Source organism: Macaca nemestrina, chromosome 19 (genome assembly GCF_043159975.1).
Source record: "Macaca nemestrina isolate mMacNem1 chromosome 19, mMacNem.hap1, whole genome shotgun sequence".
Classification (NCBI taxonomy): domain Eukaryota; kingdom Metazoa; phylum Chordata; class Mammalia; order Primates; family Cercopithecidae; genus Macaca; species Macaca nemestrina.
The window spans coordinates 60,168,081-60,185,929 of record NC_092143.1 but is presented as its reverse complement, the minus strand read 5'-3'; the positions used below and the strand labels follow the sequence as shown (position 1 = coordinate 60,185,929).

At 35.0% G+C, this 17,849-nt stretch overlaps 1 protein-coding gene across 6 annotated transcripts in view; it reads right to left on the bottom strand.

The window, feature by feature from the left end:
• The window catches only part of LOC105498224 (trafficking protein particle complex subunit 8), a 116,611-nt gene that overhangs the window by 21,181 nt on the left and 77,581 nt on the right, over positions 1–17,849 (bottom strand). For all 6 annotated transcript variants that reach the window (XM_071085496.1, XM_071085498.1, XM_071085497.1 and 3 more), the window contains 8 exons: positions 17,544–17,618; positions 16,997–17,123; positions 14,793–14,947; positions 7,390–7,832; positions 5,023–5,170; positions 3,514–3,610; positions 2,270–2,338; positions 2,122–2,180 (listed from right to left, as the gene is read on the bottom strand). In XM_071085496.1, coding sequence (XP_070941597.1) covers positions 2,122–2,180; positions 2,270–2,338; positions 3,514–3,610; positions 5,023–5,170; positions 7,390–7,832; positions 14,793–14,947; positions 16,997–17,123; positions 17,544–17,618 — 1,173 coding nt within the window. The remainder of the gene's footprint in view (positions 1–2,121; positions 2,181–2,269; positions 2,339–3,513; positions 3,611–5,022; positions 5,171–7,389; positions 7,833–14,792; positions 14,948–16,996; positions 17,124–17,543; positions 17,619–17,849) is intronic.

Below are 17,849 nucleotides of genomic sequence, written 5' to 3'. Positions count from 1 at the left end.
CGTAACATTAGCTTTGACCTTCCAACTATCTAGGGAGAATGAATGGGTATCACCAAGAAAATGAAATGTTGAAAATCCATATTTTAAAATGACATAAATATTTCTCATTTAAATCCTAGGCAATACACAATGAAGCAGAATGTGAATAGAATTATTGGCATTAACTTGGACTTTTATGCTTGAGCAATGAAAGCATGAAATAAGAATTTTAAATGGACTCAATTACAGGATTTCCTTTAATTAATGAATATTGTGCCACATAATAACATCTTCATATTTATGGCTTCCTGTACTACAGGCTCTGTATATATTATGTAGATGTTAAACTTCAAGTTATTAAATAAGTATTAAATATTAATAATTATGTATGTTTTTCTCCTTACAAGTGAACTTACAAAACACTGTCCCCATAGTTTTCTCACTAATCTGTAGTGCTTGGCAAGTTCTATTTATTCAACCAGATTCATCAAAATGAAAAATGTGTTTGTTTCTGCCTTTGCCAGTGCTCTTACACTAAATTATTTAACAACAAATACAATAAAAATTACAATACAAGAGTCCTGCTGATGTTTCTGGAATTTTAGAAGTTTTTAAAGAAATTAAAAAAAAAAATAACTAAAGTCCTGAAAATTAATTCAACCATTCAGGAAACATAGTATCTCTGAAAGTAACGCATGTTTTGAAATTACTGAGCTTTTGAAACTTGGAGATATTTCTAAATAGCTGTTTCCTCAAATGGTAAAAAGATAGTAATGATGAGTCAGATGAAAGCAAATGATAAAAGAAGTACAAAAATATAAGGATGTTTAGAATTATCAAGGAGACGAACACAAAGAAGAAATCATCCCACTAAGAGCACACAATCATATGAACTTTTACACCCTAGATTCAGCATTTTTCAAAGCCAGCCACTACTGCAAATTATCTTCAGGGATAGCTTAAAATGCATACTCCCAAAGTCCACCCAAGATATAATCAACCAGAGCTTTAGAGGTAGGGAGGCAAAGCCTGTATTTTTACAATATCTAGGTCCAATTATGGTCTGCAAGCTAACAACGTCAACCTCACCCAGTAGCTTATAACAATTTAGAACCTCAGGTTCTACCCAAGTCCTATGGAATCAGAATGTGCATATTAACAACATTTCTGATAACTTATACGTACACGTTTTAAAACTTTGAATACCACTGTTCTAGGAGGCTCTTTTTCTTTTTTCTTTCTTTTTTTTTTTTTTTAAGAAACAGGGTCTTGCCTTGGTCTCTGATACCCAGTCTGGTCTTGAACTCCTGGCCTCAAGCAATTCTCCTGCCTCAGCCTCCCAAAGTGCTGAAATTACAGGCATGAGTCACCACACCTGGCCCTCTACGTAACTGTTATACATAATTAGGATGGAATATCACTGACCTAGACAGTAATAGCTTTATAATCACATTAGAGCCTTATGTATCTACCTTATTATCTGGGTCTCAGAATATATGATATGATACGCCAAAATTTAGAGGGTTATCATCTACATGTTAAATTGTAACCAATTTCCCTAATAGAAAAGCTCCCTCATATAATCTTGCTTTCTTAAAAAAAATCCCAAGAACTATACTTATTTCATATGATATTCTCAAAAGAAAGTTAATTTTAAATAACTACTTAAAATGGTGTAGTCCATAAACATTTTTGGTCTGTTTTGGGGATTGAAGGCAGGTTGCAAAACTCAATAAAGTTGAGATGTTTATCCTCCAAAGAAGTCTGGGGAGGCTAGGTGCAGTGACTCACACCTGTAATCCTAGCACTTTGGGAGGTTGAGGCAGGCAGATCGCTTGAGCTCAGGAGCTGGAGACAAGCCTGAGCAACATAGTGAGACCCCGGTCTCTAAAAAAAATTTTAAAAACTAGCCAGGTGAGATGGCTGATGCCTGTAGTCTCAGCTACTCGGGAGGCTGAGGTGGGAGGTCAAGGCTGCAGTGAGCTGTGATCGTGCCACTGTACTCCTGGGCGACAGAGCAAGACCTTGTCTCCAAAAAAAAAAAAAAGAATTTGGGAACTACTGCGATAAGTCTTGCCAAAACAGGCAGCCATGCCATAAACTATGACTTAACATCAAACACTACTATGCATACTTGCATACCTGTTCATTTCCAAAGATGATATCTGCAAAGGTATATTTTTCAGAGGACTGTGTGGCCGCTAAAAAACAGGGGAAAACAAACTAATCATATCATTGGCAAAAATATAAAATGACCATTTAGTAAAGTGTAAAAGTAAAGCGAATTTACCTTCTTTTTTCTCACATCTGATTGCCTTAAAGCAAAACTTTCCCTTCTCCCTACTGGCAAGTTTGGCATCTAGGAAGAAAAAGGGAAATCTCAAAGATGTTTCTCAGTTCATCACATGATAAAACCCAATTCATTATTTAGACTTCCGTGGTCAAATGGAAAATAATTCGTAATTATAAATAATGTTTAATGAAGAACATCTTTGTTTTTATCTCAATGAAGTGATGTCTTAAAAAGGATAAATTTCAATTTTCTCAAAATACATATCCATGTGTGTGCATATATATATATATATGTATTCATATATGCAATATTTCAGATAAACAAAGTTTGAAAGATCAGAACACGGGGACTGGAAAGCCCATAATCCTGCCACTCTATCATTTCTTAATTTCCTTTCAGTATGTTTCATATGCATGATTTATACCAATATTACTATATGAACACACTCTACAATATGTTTTCCCACAATTGCAGGCACTTCTAAAATGGTACTTCAAGTACATTTCTGGTACACATTCTTTTGTTTGAATGTTATATAAACATGACAATTCACAGAACAGCCAGTCAGTACGTAGGTAAGGCTATTCACAGATAAACCCACCAGTGGTAAAGGAAACAAAAAGAAAATTCCATATTCTATATATTTTTGTACTGGTTGTTTGTATTTTTTTTTTTTTGAGACAGAGTCTTACTCTGTTGCCCAGGCTGCAGTGCAGTGGCATGATCTCAGCTCACCGCACCCTCTGCCTCCCAGGTTCAAGCAATTTTCCTGCCTTAGCCTCCCGAGTAGCTGGGATTACAGGCGCCTGCCACCACACCCAGCTGATTTTTTGTAGTTTTAGTTGAGACAGGGTTTCGCCATGTTGGCCAGGCTGGTTTCAAACTGCTGACCACAAGTGATCCGCCCGCCTCGGTCTCCCAAAGAGCAGGAATTATAGGCATGAGCCACCACGCCCAACCCTGGTTGAATTTTTGACAGTAATCATGTAGCCAAGCACTGATTTTACAATAAAAACCAAAAAGAAGAAAATACAAGTATAAGAGATGTGGAAGGGAATAAAAAAAATGGGAAAGACTGGATCAAGATAGGTAATTTGATTTATAGTTAGGTAAACTAATGAAATCACAATTTAATGCTTAAAAAAGTTAATCCTAATAATCTTAAGACATTCTGGTACTATTCTGGAAAACCAAGTAATGAAATTTCAAAATTTATTATGTAGCAGGAAAAATGTACAAACCTTTGTTTTCAGAAAGATTTACAGATTTCTGTAACTTCCAGTGTTTGCTACTACTTGATACTTGCACTATATGGAATTCCTTAACACCTGCTTCACTCTGTCAAAAAAAAAAGATAGGAGAGTCATTCAGGATTTAGAAGCACTAACTAAATCAGAATGTTCCGATGAGAACAAATTTCAGACACTGCTACCAAAGTCAATCTCAACTAACATAAGATGCAATTACAACATACATTTCAAAAAACTTATTTAAATCCCTTTCTAAACATTTTCAGAAACATCAACATTTTTTCCAAGAAGTATTTTCGACTATAATACATACTCATTGGTACATTTTAAAATACTGAAAGCCATTGAGTTATTAAAGTCTATCACAATGAGCTATTGGTAGTATTTAAAAGATCAAAAATTGTCAATTTTTAATCAAAATTATGGCATTTTCTTTTTATTTCTCTACTCTTTCTGAGTTATCTCATTCTTATTAGGCAAAAAACAAGCAACAAAAAACTCACATAACAGAATCCTAATATATGGTCAGCACACATGAAATTATTTAAGTAGTATGTATTTTTTTAATTCTCCTGAATAAAAGCTAATCTGAAATTATTAAAATATTCTCATTCTTACTATAAAAATATTGATTTTCGGGGGGAGATCACCAAAGTACAGCACATTAACCCTAACTATCCTAGAAAGCAGACACCTTACAAATTTATGAAGTTAGAAATAAAGAACATTACAGAATTAACATTTCAAATAAGTACCTGAACGGAATCAATCTAATGCTAAGGTCCTATTTCAAACATGAGAGATCACGCTCTCATCTTCAAGAAAATTCATTTTTACAGCCTGGCCAACATGGTGAAACCCTGTCTCTACTAAAAATACAAAACAATGAGCCAGGCATGGTGGCACGTGCCTATAATCCCAGCTACTTGGGAAGGCTGAGGCACGAGAGTCACTTGAACCCAGGAGGCGGAGGTTGCAGTGAGCAACCTGGGTGACAGTGAGAACCTGTCTCAAAAGAAAAAAATATATATATATTCATTTTTATAGAGTGCCTAAACAGGAATGGCAATATTTCAGAAATTTAATATATAAAAGAAATAGTACTGTTAGAAATGTGCAAGTGAAGATTACCAAGTTAATCTGAATGTGATATATTAACAGAACCTCACAATTTAATAACACCAATGGATCTCAATGGTGAGATCTAGAAAGCATTTTATGAGATCCTTCAGAATGAATTACTAGCATATGTAACTATTATAGCATATCAGTGTATACCATATTAATATCAGATCTTTTTATTTGAAGAGAGGCTAAGGGATGAAATTACAAATCTAATGAAGAATTAAGATGAATTCATACTACTCTACATGAACATTCCTAAAATCCCTAGCTTATGCTGTCTTGTAAAGCGGAGGGGGGGGGGGACACCCACTACTAAAAACAAGAGAAACACTTCAAATATAATTAAAAACAAAATTCAGTTTTAAACCAACTTACAGTATTGGTATTTTCCACATCCACAAAGACTAGCATATTGCCTCCTCTGCCTTCTTCATTTTCAAGAGAATTACTTCTGCAGACAGTGGCCCGTACATTTAAAGACCGACTGGTACAAATAATCGCAGTGTGTCTTAATATTCTGTGCCTGAAACAAAACAAAACAAAACAAACAAAAAAACACACATTTAATCTAAGAGTCTCTATGTTATAATTATCTAATTCCAAATAAAGATTTTAAAAACAGATCACTCTCAGGACGAGTTATACTCTAAAAATCCATAGAATACATTAAGTAAAATTACATAGCCTAACTTCAGTTCAATTCTTTCTATCCAATTTGGAAGGAAACTACTAGTCTCCCTGTCTAAGTTTTTGCCTTGCTTGGCCAGGAATGGTGGCTCACGCCTGTAATCCCAGCACTTTGGGAGGCCGAGACGGGCAGATCACGGGGTCAGGAGATCGAGACCATCCTGACTAATACAGTGAAACCCCGTCTCTACTAAAACTACAAAAAAATTAGCTGGGCATGGTGGCGGGCGCCTGTAGTCCCAGCTACTCGGGAGGCTGAGGCAGGAGAATGGCGTGAACCCGGGAAGCGGAGTTTGCAGTGAGCCTAGATCATGCCACTGCACTCCAGCCTGGGCAACAGAGCAAGACTCCATCTCAAAAAAACAAAAACAAAAAACAGTTTTTGCCCTGCTAATCAAATTCATCTGTATAACACATAAAAATAATCTTCATATGGTAATGTTCTGATTGTGCTTTTTTTGGGGGGATGGAGTCTTACTTTGTCGCCCAGGTGGGAGTACAGTAGTAGGGTTATCTCAGCTCACTGCGACCTCTACCTCCGAGTTCAAGCGATTCTCCTGCCTCAGCCTCCTGAGTAGCTGGGATTATAGGCGTGTACCACCACACCTGATAATTTTTGTATTTTGAGTAGAGATGGGGTTTCGCCATATTGGTCAGGCTGGTCTCGAACTCCTGACCTTAAGTGATCTGCCCACCTCAGCCTCCCAAAGTGCTGGGATTATAGGTGTGAGCCACTGTGCCCAGCCTTGCTTCTAATAGTGGTTCTGAAGCTACTGAATGACTACCAAATAAAATTCGAATTTTAACCTGGTATTCAAAACTCCTCACCATATAAGCTTTACATTTCAAAGGTTTCTTCCTCTTCTTTTACAAAAATTTTACACTGTGGCTGAACTAACTACATTCAGTTTATGTTCTCTAACCTGTAAATCTTTACAAATTAAATATACACAGCCGCTCCCTGGAATAATACCTACTACTCTCTTGCATACTCCTCCCTTGATATTCAAATGCTAAATTTTTTTTTTTTTTTTTGAGACAGAGCCTTGCTCTGTCACCCAAGCTGGAGGACAACTGTATAAACATGGCTCTCTGTAGCCTTGACTTCCTGGGCTCAAGCGAATCTCCTGCCTCAGCCTCCCAAGTTATTCCTAGTTAATTTTGTAAAAATGACAATGGAGGTATCAAAAGAAAATACTCTGTTGAACAAAATATAGGTCATGGATCCTGGATGAGCCAGCTAGCTTTGATTTCCTCAGTGACCATCTATTGTAACACCATCATAATCATCTCTTCTGTAAATATGTACTGTTTTTCATACAATCTTGCATGGCAAGGGGCAACATCAGGGAAAGGGTAAAACAAAACAATTTTCTTTGTTCTTTTTTTTTTTTTTTGAGACGGAGTCTCGCTCTGTCACCCAGGCTGGAGTGCAATGGCCGGATCTCAGCTCACTGCAAGCTCCGCCTCCCGGGTTTACGCCATTCTCCTGCCTCAGCCTCCCGAGTAGCTGGGACTACAGGCGCCCGCCACCTTGCCCGGTTAGTTTTTTGTATTTTTTAGTAGAGATGGGGTTTCACCGTGTTAGCCAGGATGGTCTCGATCTCCTGACCTCGTGATCCGCCCGTCTCGGCCTCCCAAAGTGCTGGGATTACAGGCTTGAGCCACCGCGCCCGGCAACAATTTTCTTAAAAAAGTATGCCTGAGACGACTAGGCAGGTTGTCTTCATACACAAATGATGCCCTATTTTAATACATGGTACCTGTTAATTTCATTACTATGTGATAGCTCTGTCCGTAGTACTTAATCGTATCAAACAATTGAGAAGTTGATAGAGAGAAGCAACTCAAAAAATGTGTGCAGTTAAATTTTATTTTTCCATTTTTGGGCACCTAGAACTTATAGTTCTATTTGAGACAATTTCATATATAAATATCTTGCATAATCTGGAAGGGAGTAATTTCTTAATGTTAGTAAATATCAAAATGTTTATCTGAATATGCACATATACATTAAACAAAGATGTTAAATTTTACAAGTTTTATAATACTAACCGTATTTTTGGCTGCCTTTTGACACTTTCATAGTAAAACAAAAAGTTAATTTCATGGACACCTTCTTCATCAGGCCCACGTAACCACATCGGCAGCTGCACTGAGGCTCCAGGTAGAAGAACAGTGTCAGGAAGGGGAACAGGAATCACCTCTGGTTGACTTCCTGTGCCAATGCCAAAGTCTACAGAAGAAGCTGATGATATGAGTGCTGTACACACAGAGGTAGCATCTGTCACAACAGTCTTGTAAGCACTACAATTTTCAGAAGCTGAGGGACTCAGTGGTGTTAGAACAGCAGTATTACCACCGAAAGTAAAGAACTCTGGACGTTTAGAAACAACCTTCAATCCAGTAAGTGGACATTTGCTGACATTGACAAATTCTACATATGCTTTTCGGATTTCTCCACAGAGGAGCCCTGTAGGAAAATGTATAAAGAACACCTGCATTGGAGGGAAAAAATATTATTATTTGTCTGTTAAAAATTTTGAACCTCTAATGATGCTTTTTTTTTTTTTTTAAAACTAAAGGTTTACAAGTTATTTCATTAATTCTTTGGTATCTCCCTGAATATGTGGCAGTTAATGACTCCATTTTAGAAAATATGATGAGACAGAAGAATGTTACTCTGCCACTCAGTAGTGATTCTAGACTTAGGAATTAAAGGTATATTATCAGTACACAAGAGGGCTAACATGTCAAAACTTTCACAACTTGGTAGATTATGGACCAGAAAAGTTGAAAGTAATTTAACACGGCTTTATGAAGTAAATATCAGTTTTATAACCCTTGTAGCTGTCAACTAAAGAAGCAGCTCAACTACTTATGTCTATATCATTAAGATGAAAAGATATGCCAGATTTACCATGGGTTTTAAAGTGAAAGAATGGGCAGATCTATGATTCCATATCCATAATTTTAAAATCCAAAAAACTCCAACCTCAGGCTTTTAGTAACTCATGTAGGGGCAAAACCTGACCTAATAGAGGCTTTTTATAGTCTTTCCCATTTAGTGTGATATTAATATAGTTCATTCAAGAAATATTAATGTGTTTGATTACTAGGTGCTGCCACAAAGCAATGGGGTTTACATAACTTCACACACACACATCTAAAAAAAATTTTTTAAATTGATTTCCAACACACATGTGGCCTCAAGATTTCAGATGAGGGATTGTGGACTTGTGCTTAAAGAGACGAAAATTTGGGCTAATGAAATCATACAATAAGTTATCTGTATTTAAAAGATCTTTTAAGTATACTGGCTGGGCACCATGGCTCATGCCTGTAACCCCAACACTTTGGGAGGCCAGAGTCGGTGGAACCCTTGAGCTCAGGAGTTCAAAACCAGTCTGGGCAACATAGTGAAACCCTGTTTCTACCAAAACTACAAAAAATGAGCCGCACGCCTGTGGTTCCAGCTACTGGAGATGCTGTGGTGGGAGGACTGCTTGAGCCCAGGAAGTGGAAGTTGCAGTGAGCCAAGATCGTGCCACTGCCCTCCAGCCTGGGTGACAGAGTGAGACCCCATCTCAAAAAAAAAAAAAAAAAAAAAAACTTTAAATGTCACAACTACACTAACAGCAAGCAGGAAGATAAAGGTAACAACATGAGTGAAACATTCTAATAGTTATAGCTGGCAGTCACTTCATGAAATTCCAGTGAAAATATGTTTTGAATCTAAATGTGAGTGGGACTTCACTATGGCCATATTCTTAAAAAGAAAAAAAAAATCAGATGAAATTTGGGGACATCAGAAGCTTTAAAAATAAATGAGAAAACAAGGGATTAATGTAGAAATTTCACATACAGATTTAATAGGATAAGAAAATAAGCCAGACATAGCATTATACTGAAGACACTGACTCTCTGTACTGATTAGTCAGTGTCAAATAAGCTTATAGTCAAGCTAAAACTTATGGAGGAATTATTACTTTTGAGTTATTACATCCAACGCAGCTGCATTAATAAAAAGTGAAATAGAGTATTTAGTGTGTAAAAACACACTAAAATACATACAGACACCTAGATACCATCAAGAAGGTTACAGCATTGGTAAAATGGTAACAGTGACAGAACACATAAAAGACCAGTGGTACCAACTATGTACAGGATCACATGTTCCTTCAGAACACAGGTTTACTAAATATACTATTTTGACTCTTTAAGAAGAACAAGGCCAGGTGCAGGGGCTCACACCTGTAATCCCAGCACTTTGGGAGGTGGGCAGATCACAAGGTCAGGAGTTTGAGACCAGCCTGACCAACATGGTGAAGCCCCATCTCTACTAAAAATACAAAAATTAGCCGGGCATGGTGGTGCGCGCCTATAATTCCAGCTACTCAGGAGGCTGAGGCAAGAGAATCGCTTGAACCTGGGAGGCAGAGGTTGCAGTGAGCCAAGATTGTGCCACTGCACTCCAGCCTGGGTGACAGAGCAAGACTCCGTCTCAAAAAAAAAAAAAAAAAGAACAAGAACATTTAGCCTTTACTTCAAATGCTCAGTTGCTGAAAATCCTTTTAAATAGTTGATATTTGTGATAGCTTCAAATATAAATGGAAAACAAGACCAAGAACTCACTATCTCACTTCTAATTTATCCTAAAGATATATGTGTGTGAGTACAAAATGACATGCTTAGGATTGTTCATTGTGGCTTTATCTGTAACAGAAAATGACTAGATATAAATCAAATGGTCTAGCTGAATGATACATATATATATAACAGTACTTATGCAGTGAGAAATTAAAGGAGTTTGCGCTTTGCTTCTCTACATGTTAAAATTATTCCTAACAGAAACAACTGTATTTAAAAAAAAAAAAAAAAAGATTTAGGGGGAAAGATTTCTAATCCACATAGCTCATTATTTGAGTTCAGTATGCTATACACATAGTAGTATGCAAATGACTCTTATTTTTATCTTCTCTCAATGAGCTACAGTAACTTTCATTCTCACCCGTTTGATAAATATATATTGTTACAGATTATTTCATCAGACAGTATAGATGGGTAACTACTTCTACTATTCACAAACATCTCAAATTCCATAAAATATTTCTGACATATTAGGCACAGGAATATTCTACAAATTTTTTCACCAGTTTTGATGTCTTCCATTGTCCAAATATAATAAATGGCCTATTAGCTGACTTCCATCATAATCATACTACCTTGTTGAATTAACCAACTTCTCTATTCTCTTACTAGAAAATACTGAGTGATGTTTATGGAACTGAACATCAGTGGCTTTAGGCTTTCTATAGTGCCCATCATATTCTCCTTTCAAGAGTCACTATCTATTCCCAAACTTGTTTACATAAATTAAGTATTGTGTAAACTGCTTTCATCTGTAGCTGAAAGTATAGCTTTTATCTGTAGATAAAAATCTAGACATACACAGTATTTAGATTATTTGACAAATTGTCCAGATTCTGACTCTGAAGAAACCAAAACTGGAAACTTAAGGTGCAACTTATGGATGTAGTTTAATGCATGAAACAAGATGAAACTCCTATCAGGAAACCCATACCAACACTCATAGAAAAGGTCTCTGCTCTAAATCCATCCCCCCAGAAATGGTGAATAAATGTACATCAGTATGTTTTAAATTAAGGTAAAATGTTTAGGGTATGGATCTACCAATTTTTTTGTTCTTCACTTTACAAGCTTCGTTTCATCAACCAAACACCATTTTTGTTATTATGTAGAATAAGAGGCCCTCTGCTCAATACCCTCTTCAAGAACTGCCTCTATAACAAAATTTTTCTAAAATTGTGATATGCGAGAAGCAAAGTTAAATACAGACCTAGCACTATCAAAAACCAGATGAATGTAAATATAAAGACTGTTAAGTTTAACAGAGTTAAAAATCCAAGATATCATCTGGTTTAAGTTTCCTTCCTTTCTAACTGAAAAAAACTTTCATTTAGAAAATGAAGGCCAGATAATTAGGGATGAGGCTTAAACAATGTAAAAGTAAACCTCTATTCATAGGAATATGTTATTTGAGAAGCACTGCAATTAAAAACCATCTGTACATTTAACAATCTTAATAACTGAAGGATACTTAAATGATATGGCTTATTGAAAATTGTAGGTGCTGGGCATGGTTGCTCATGCCTATAACTGCAGCACTTTGGGAAGCAGATGTGGGTGGATCGCTTGAGCTTAGGAGTTTGAGACCAACCTGAGCAACATAGTGAAACCCGTCCCTACAAAAAACACAAAAAAATTAGCCAGGTGTGGTGGCATCCACCTGTAGTCCCAGCTATTCAGGAAGATCACTTGAGCCCAGGAAGCCAAGGCTGCAGTGATCAGAGATCATGCCACTGCACTTCAGCCTGGTTGACAGAGCAATTCTGTCTCCAAAAAAAGGGGGGGGGTTGGGGAGGAGAGAAAAAAATCATAAGCTAGCAACTAGCAGAATCATTAAAAACAGTATATTTTGGTGTCTTACACTGATTTATTTTGACTACACAGATCAGAATCTTCCTATCTGAAAGTAAGTTCTAACAAATTTTTACATATATAATTCCAAACAAAACGTTCATTACTTAATGACTTTTTTTTTTTTTTTTTTTTTGAGACAGAGTCTTGCTCTGTTGCCCAGGCTGGAGTGCAGTGGCGCGATCTTGGTTCACTGCAAGTTCTGCCTCCCGGGTTCACGCCATTCTCCTGCCTCGGCCTCCTGAGTAGCTGGGACTACAGGCTGCCGCCACCACGCCCAGTTAATTTTTTTTTTTGTATTTTTAGTAGAGACGAAGTTTCACCATGTTAGCCAGGATGGTCTTGATCTCCCGACCTCGTGATCCACCCACCTCAGCCTCCCAAAGTGCTCAGATTACAGGCATGGGCCACCACGCCCGGCCTGGTTCATGATTTTTAAACAATAATGGTGAATAGCCCTAAAATAACATTTGGATCTTAACTCATTTCAATTCATCATCAGTTTTTTAACTCCTAGGCTTTACCAATGCAATTCTAATCAAAATTATTGTGGAAACTTGAAAAGCTTGGACAAAAATGGCACAAGTATAAGAAAAATGAAAAAAAATTAAAGATTATAAAAGGGACTTGGCTTGCCAGATTTAAAAAAAATGATAAAGCAACAGTATAGTACTGACACAGAAAGAAATAAGGAAATATTATCAAACAGAGTAGACTGCATCCAAAAGAAAACCTGGTATGGATACTTTCAGAATATAATAGAAAGATGGCACAATGAGTTGTCCACATTCTATTAATGGTACTGGAACTAAAAAACAAAGTTCGAGCCTTATCGCTTGACAACCAGAAACTGGCACTTGGGTCAGTCCATAAGTTTTTTTTTTATTGCCCTACAAAATTCTTTACATGCATCATAATTAAGCAAGGGTTAAATGTGGACAGAATACAGGTAGTTCAGCAATACTCACCTCTCAGCACACACCACCCATCACCATTTTCTTGAGTATGTTACCTATATCACCACTACATGTATAAGATTACTATCATAAAAATCATCCAATAAGAAGAAATAACATCCAATTAAAAGAGTTCCCAGCACTTTGGGAGGCCGAGGTGGGTGGATCACGAGGTCAGGAGATCAAGACCACCCTGGCTAACATGGTGAAACCCCGTCTCTACCAAAAATACAAAAAATTAGCCGGTGCATGCTGGCACCTTTAGTCCCAGCTACTCAGGAGGCTGAGGCAGGAGAATTGCTTGAACCTGGGAGATAGAGATTTCAGTGAGTCGAGATCCTGCCACTGCACTCCAGCCTGGGTGACACAGCCAGACTCGGTCTCCAAAAAAAAAAAAAAAAAAAAAAGAGTATAAGCAGGCAATCATATGAACACATGGAGGGGAAAAAAGTCATACAGACAAAAAACACTGATCAACCCTATCAGTTATCAGAGAAATGTAAATAAAAATGTCATTTTTCAATCTGATTTGCAAACATTAAAAAACAAAAACTGGTATTATCCAGAATGGCACAGATGGGAGGCAACAAGCACTCTCACTCTGAAGAAAAGTGCAATTTACTATAGCTTTGCTGAAGGTTATTTTGTAGTATATATTGCAAAATTTAAAATGTATATATCTCTCCACCCAGTAATTCCATTTTTAAAGTCTAGTCAAATCTAGAACATGGACAAAATATATACATAATGATATTTACTGCAAAATTGTCTGTACTGATGAAAAATTAGAAGTAAACCCATTAAGAGCATGAAAATATATTACAGTATATCCAAATAAAAGAATACCATATTTAATGGTTAAAAAGAAGACTGAGTTATGCTGTTAAAGACAGAAAGCAAGTACAGGATAAACATGTATAGTATGATTCCACCTATAATTATTACAACTATATATAAGTGAACAATGCAAGGTCTGAAAAGATAAACAGCAATTTAGTATCACTGGCACTTTTGGAGGTAGGTTGCTATCCTTGTAAATTCCCTACTAGATAGAATAACTCTTTAGGATGTGAGAGGAAGGGCCTCTTTTTAGTGTCCACCCTTACATTACATGACCCTACCACCTTTGCCCTGCTCCTCAAGTATAAGCCTGATCCAAAGTGGACCACATCTTTCCTCTAGAAACTTGAAATTTGAAGTGACACAAAGATTGAAAGTTGCTGGACTAGGGTTATATCAAAAGCAATGCTTTCTAGAGGCTTAAAAACATTTGCTCTTAAATTCCCTGGAGCTTCTGCCACTTCTTGTTTAGTATTATAATACGAAAGTATTACAGAACATATTATAATACTTTAATATAATATAATTATAATATAATAATAAAGTATATGTTCCATAAAATATAAAATATATATATTTTATATTATATAATATATATGTTCTATAAAATATAAAATATGGTAATACTTTAGTATTATAGAACAAGGTCCTTCAACTAAATAATACATTTCTCTTTCTCTGGCTATACTACCTAGCAACAGTTTCTATCTTTTGCAACTTTTAAGTTGTATGGTATAAAAGTAGCACAGGATGGGATAAGAAGAAGGTGAAGATAAGAAGAAGGTGAAGAAACACTGCTTTTTATTCAGACACTTCTATGTTGCTTAAGTTTTTTTATAAGCATTCATTCACAAATTATTTTTCATAACTTATGAAAAAGAGTCACTGATTTTTAAAATAGCCAGAGTTTTTTTTTAGAAGTATTTTTCCCAATTTCCATTAATATTTTGAGGATTATATCTTATAGCCCGGCTATGACTTAATGGCAATTTGCATGATTGTCTTACATTGTGAATTAAATATATTTAACACTAGTTTAATGATAATTTAAAAGTATAGTTCAATGTAGTATCAAAAACCTCAGAGCCTAAAATTAATTTACTCAGAATATTTGCTCATATAGATACATTAAGTCCACAAAATTTTAAAAAAGTGAAATACCTCTAACAGTGGCATTTCTTCTGTGATTATGGGATCTAAACGTCGATCAGGACCATATTTAACAGATGTTTTCTCTTCTTTTGTGTTGTTAAGTCGAGGACCTTGAATTTCTAAATCCTGCTTCCCTCGGACTGACATACTCAAGGAATATTTTCCTGAAATAAAAAAAAATTAATGCCCTAAAATAATTTGGTATGTTAACTGACATCAATTTAACTTGAATATGTGAATACTGTAAGTTTCAGATTATTTCTAGAAAAATTCTAGACAATTTTGATTAACATGATTAATCAAGGAATTTAGTAAATTTTCATCTCATGTTTAACACCAACTAAGGTATGCTACTTAATTTCTCACTTGGTTTTAGATTTACTTTGCAAAAAAGACTACACATTACTCAACAGGAAGTCCTCTGAAATCTGTATTTAACCATGTGCCTATTAACTAACAAAACCTGAGAGAATAACTATCTTAGGCCCAATAATTTAATTTAGGCCATGAGAATGGATATCTATTCACAAAGAAAAGAAGTGGAAAGCAATGAAAAGGTCAACTTTTTACTTTCACTCATATTCAAATATATACACTAATTTGAATTATTTCTGGAATATAAATAACTGAATCTTCTCAAGAGACTGCACAAAGAAAATTAAATATAGCATAGTTTTCTCAAAATTAAACTTATTTAATATTCATGTGAAATTTTTCCCAAAAGCTTCCATGTAGTGCATATATGTGTGAAAAAACTTAAGAGTATAATAACTATCTTTCTTGTGGGACTACTTAAAGCCTTTAATGTGCTGAAAGTCACTGTAATAATCTCAAATCAGATATAAAATATATTGATTCCCACACTTCATGTGACCGAAATCCTTATTAGCATTTTACATAATAATGAGCTACACTAAATCATGAAAACTCTGCTTAGAAGATAGGATTTTAACAGTTAATTCAGAGTCTCTTCCCATTAATATTATACATTAACATATAAAGTATTTTAATGCATATATTTGGTGCCTTAAATAAAACTACCATTTTACTGACAACCATAAATTTGTGTACTTGATTAAGATCCTAGTTATGTACAAGTGTGAAAAGAGAGTCCAAAAGCTCTTAATATCCAGTTATCTTGCTTTAAAAATGCAATAAATTAGCATTTTTAAATTATAAATAATTTAAATTATAAATTATATAAATTACAAATAAACCTTGTCTGGTACTTGTCAACCAAAAAATACAAATACAGTACTAAAATGCAGACTACCTTACTCAATTTTAGTGCAAATTTTTTTCTTTAGTAAAATGTTTTAGTTTCTATGGATTCATTTCACTTATTTTTCTTAAATGATGTACTGAATTATCCTAGATATCCAGGCAAGTATATTTAAATGAAAGTCTGAAGAACCAACAAATTTTCCATGTTCCCACTTTCTCAATGTTAATAATCAGCTTTTGTAAATGCTAAATTCATGTTTGTCAAGGACTATTTGTTATAACATAAGACATATCTATTAAAATGAAGAGCCAGAAGTAGGAAGTTTCATGGTAAACTCCGTCTCCGAGCACTTTTCCAACTTAAACTCAAATTTAACTACATACAGTAATTACATGGTAATGTTAAATCGCGAAGGGTCCCAAGTTTAAAAAACAAAGAAAACTATGTTAAATGCACATACTGTGTAGTTTTACCCTTCAAAAATATGTAGAACATACTGTATAGTGCACAAAGAATATCAGATTAACACTAAAGCCCTACTCTTTTTTCAAGACAGAAGATATAACTTAAGGTATTTAATATCCAACAATGTGGAAATATAGGTCTTTAATTTGTTCCATGTTTTATAAAAAGGAAATATTCAAAAAATAGAACATATTAAGATGGGTTTTATATTTGCAGCAGACGATCAATGGTTAGAATTTATTTGGTTAGAATTTACTAAATTTGGATCAATAACAGAAAAAAATGCATACAGTCTAAAAATCAACAAAAGAAAACATATCAGAAGGGAATCAAGTTGTTTATTTTTGACACTAGAGATGATGTTAGAAGTTAAAATCTAAATTTGTCATTCTTAGATCTGGCTAAATGCCTTTATTTAACGATACATTAAACCTATTTAGAAAATACCAGGTTTTTGTTCATTTTATTCTATAGAATGATTTAAGAAAGTTTTCTAATTGTTTACCAATGCTATAGCCTTTACCTGTGTGACATCCAGGAAGAGCACCAATGCCATCTACTGTCATAGAGCCCTGAATAGTGCCAAGATTATAAACAACTCCCAGAATATGCAGCTCCCCTATGTGATGGGGAAAGAGCTTTAGTCTTGCCTGTGGAGATATTTAAGTCACTCTTATTATGCTTTCATAATATCTTAAATAGCACAATACCTAATTCTATAATGTTGCAAAAACATAAACTCATGACCTAAACTTTTAAAATGCCAATTAATTTATGAAAAGCATCCTCTTCAAAAGAAAATCTCTAAATTTAACAATTATAGGCCTAAACCCTCAATAATAACTTTTCATAAAAAGGACATCAAGGAGAAAGCAACAGGCTTCTCAGGAAACTAACAAATTGAAGACCACTGCAAATCACCAATTTCCTCCTGAGCAATTCCTATTTCCTAATCTTCCAAATTTTAGTTCTTAAGAAAACTAGAATATAAAATAAACTGAATAAAGATTAAAAAATTTGTTTTCATCTTACTTTCAGAAATGCATAAAGCAGAGAAATAAAATAATTACCACTTTTGATTCTTCGCCATTAATTAAGAACTCTGAAATAACTTCAGTTCCAATCATTTCAGGTTCACTTGTAACCTAAAAAATAAATTTCATAAATTATACATTCTAATGAGCAAAATATCAGATTAACACTCCTATATATCAATACTTTGAAACAATAACACTAATTGAAGTCTGCATTTACTAGGTTTTTTACCACATGCTGAGCTCTACACAAAATGTTTTTATTTCCACCCCTGGAGTAGACCCAGGCTATAGTAGGCACTCAATATATATTTTTTTCATTTTGTTCAGTCCAACTCAACT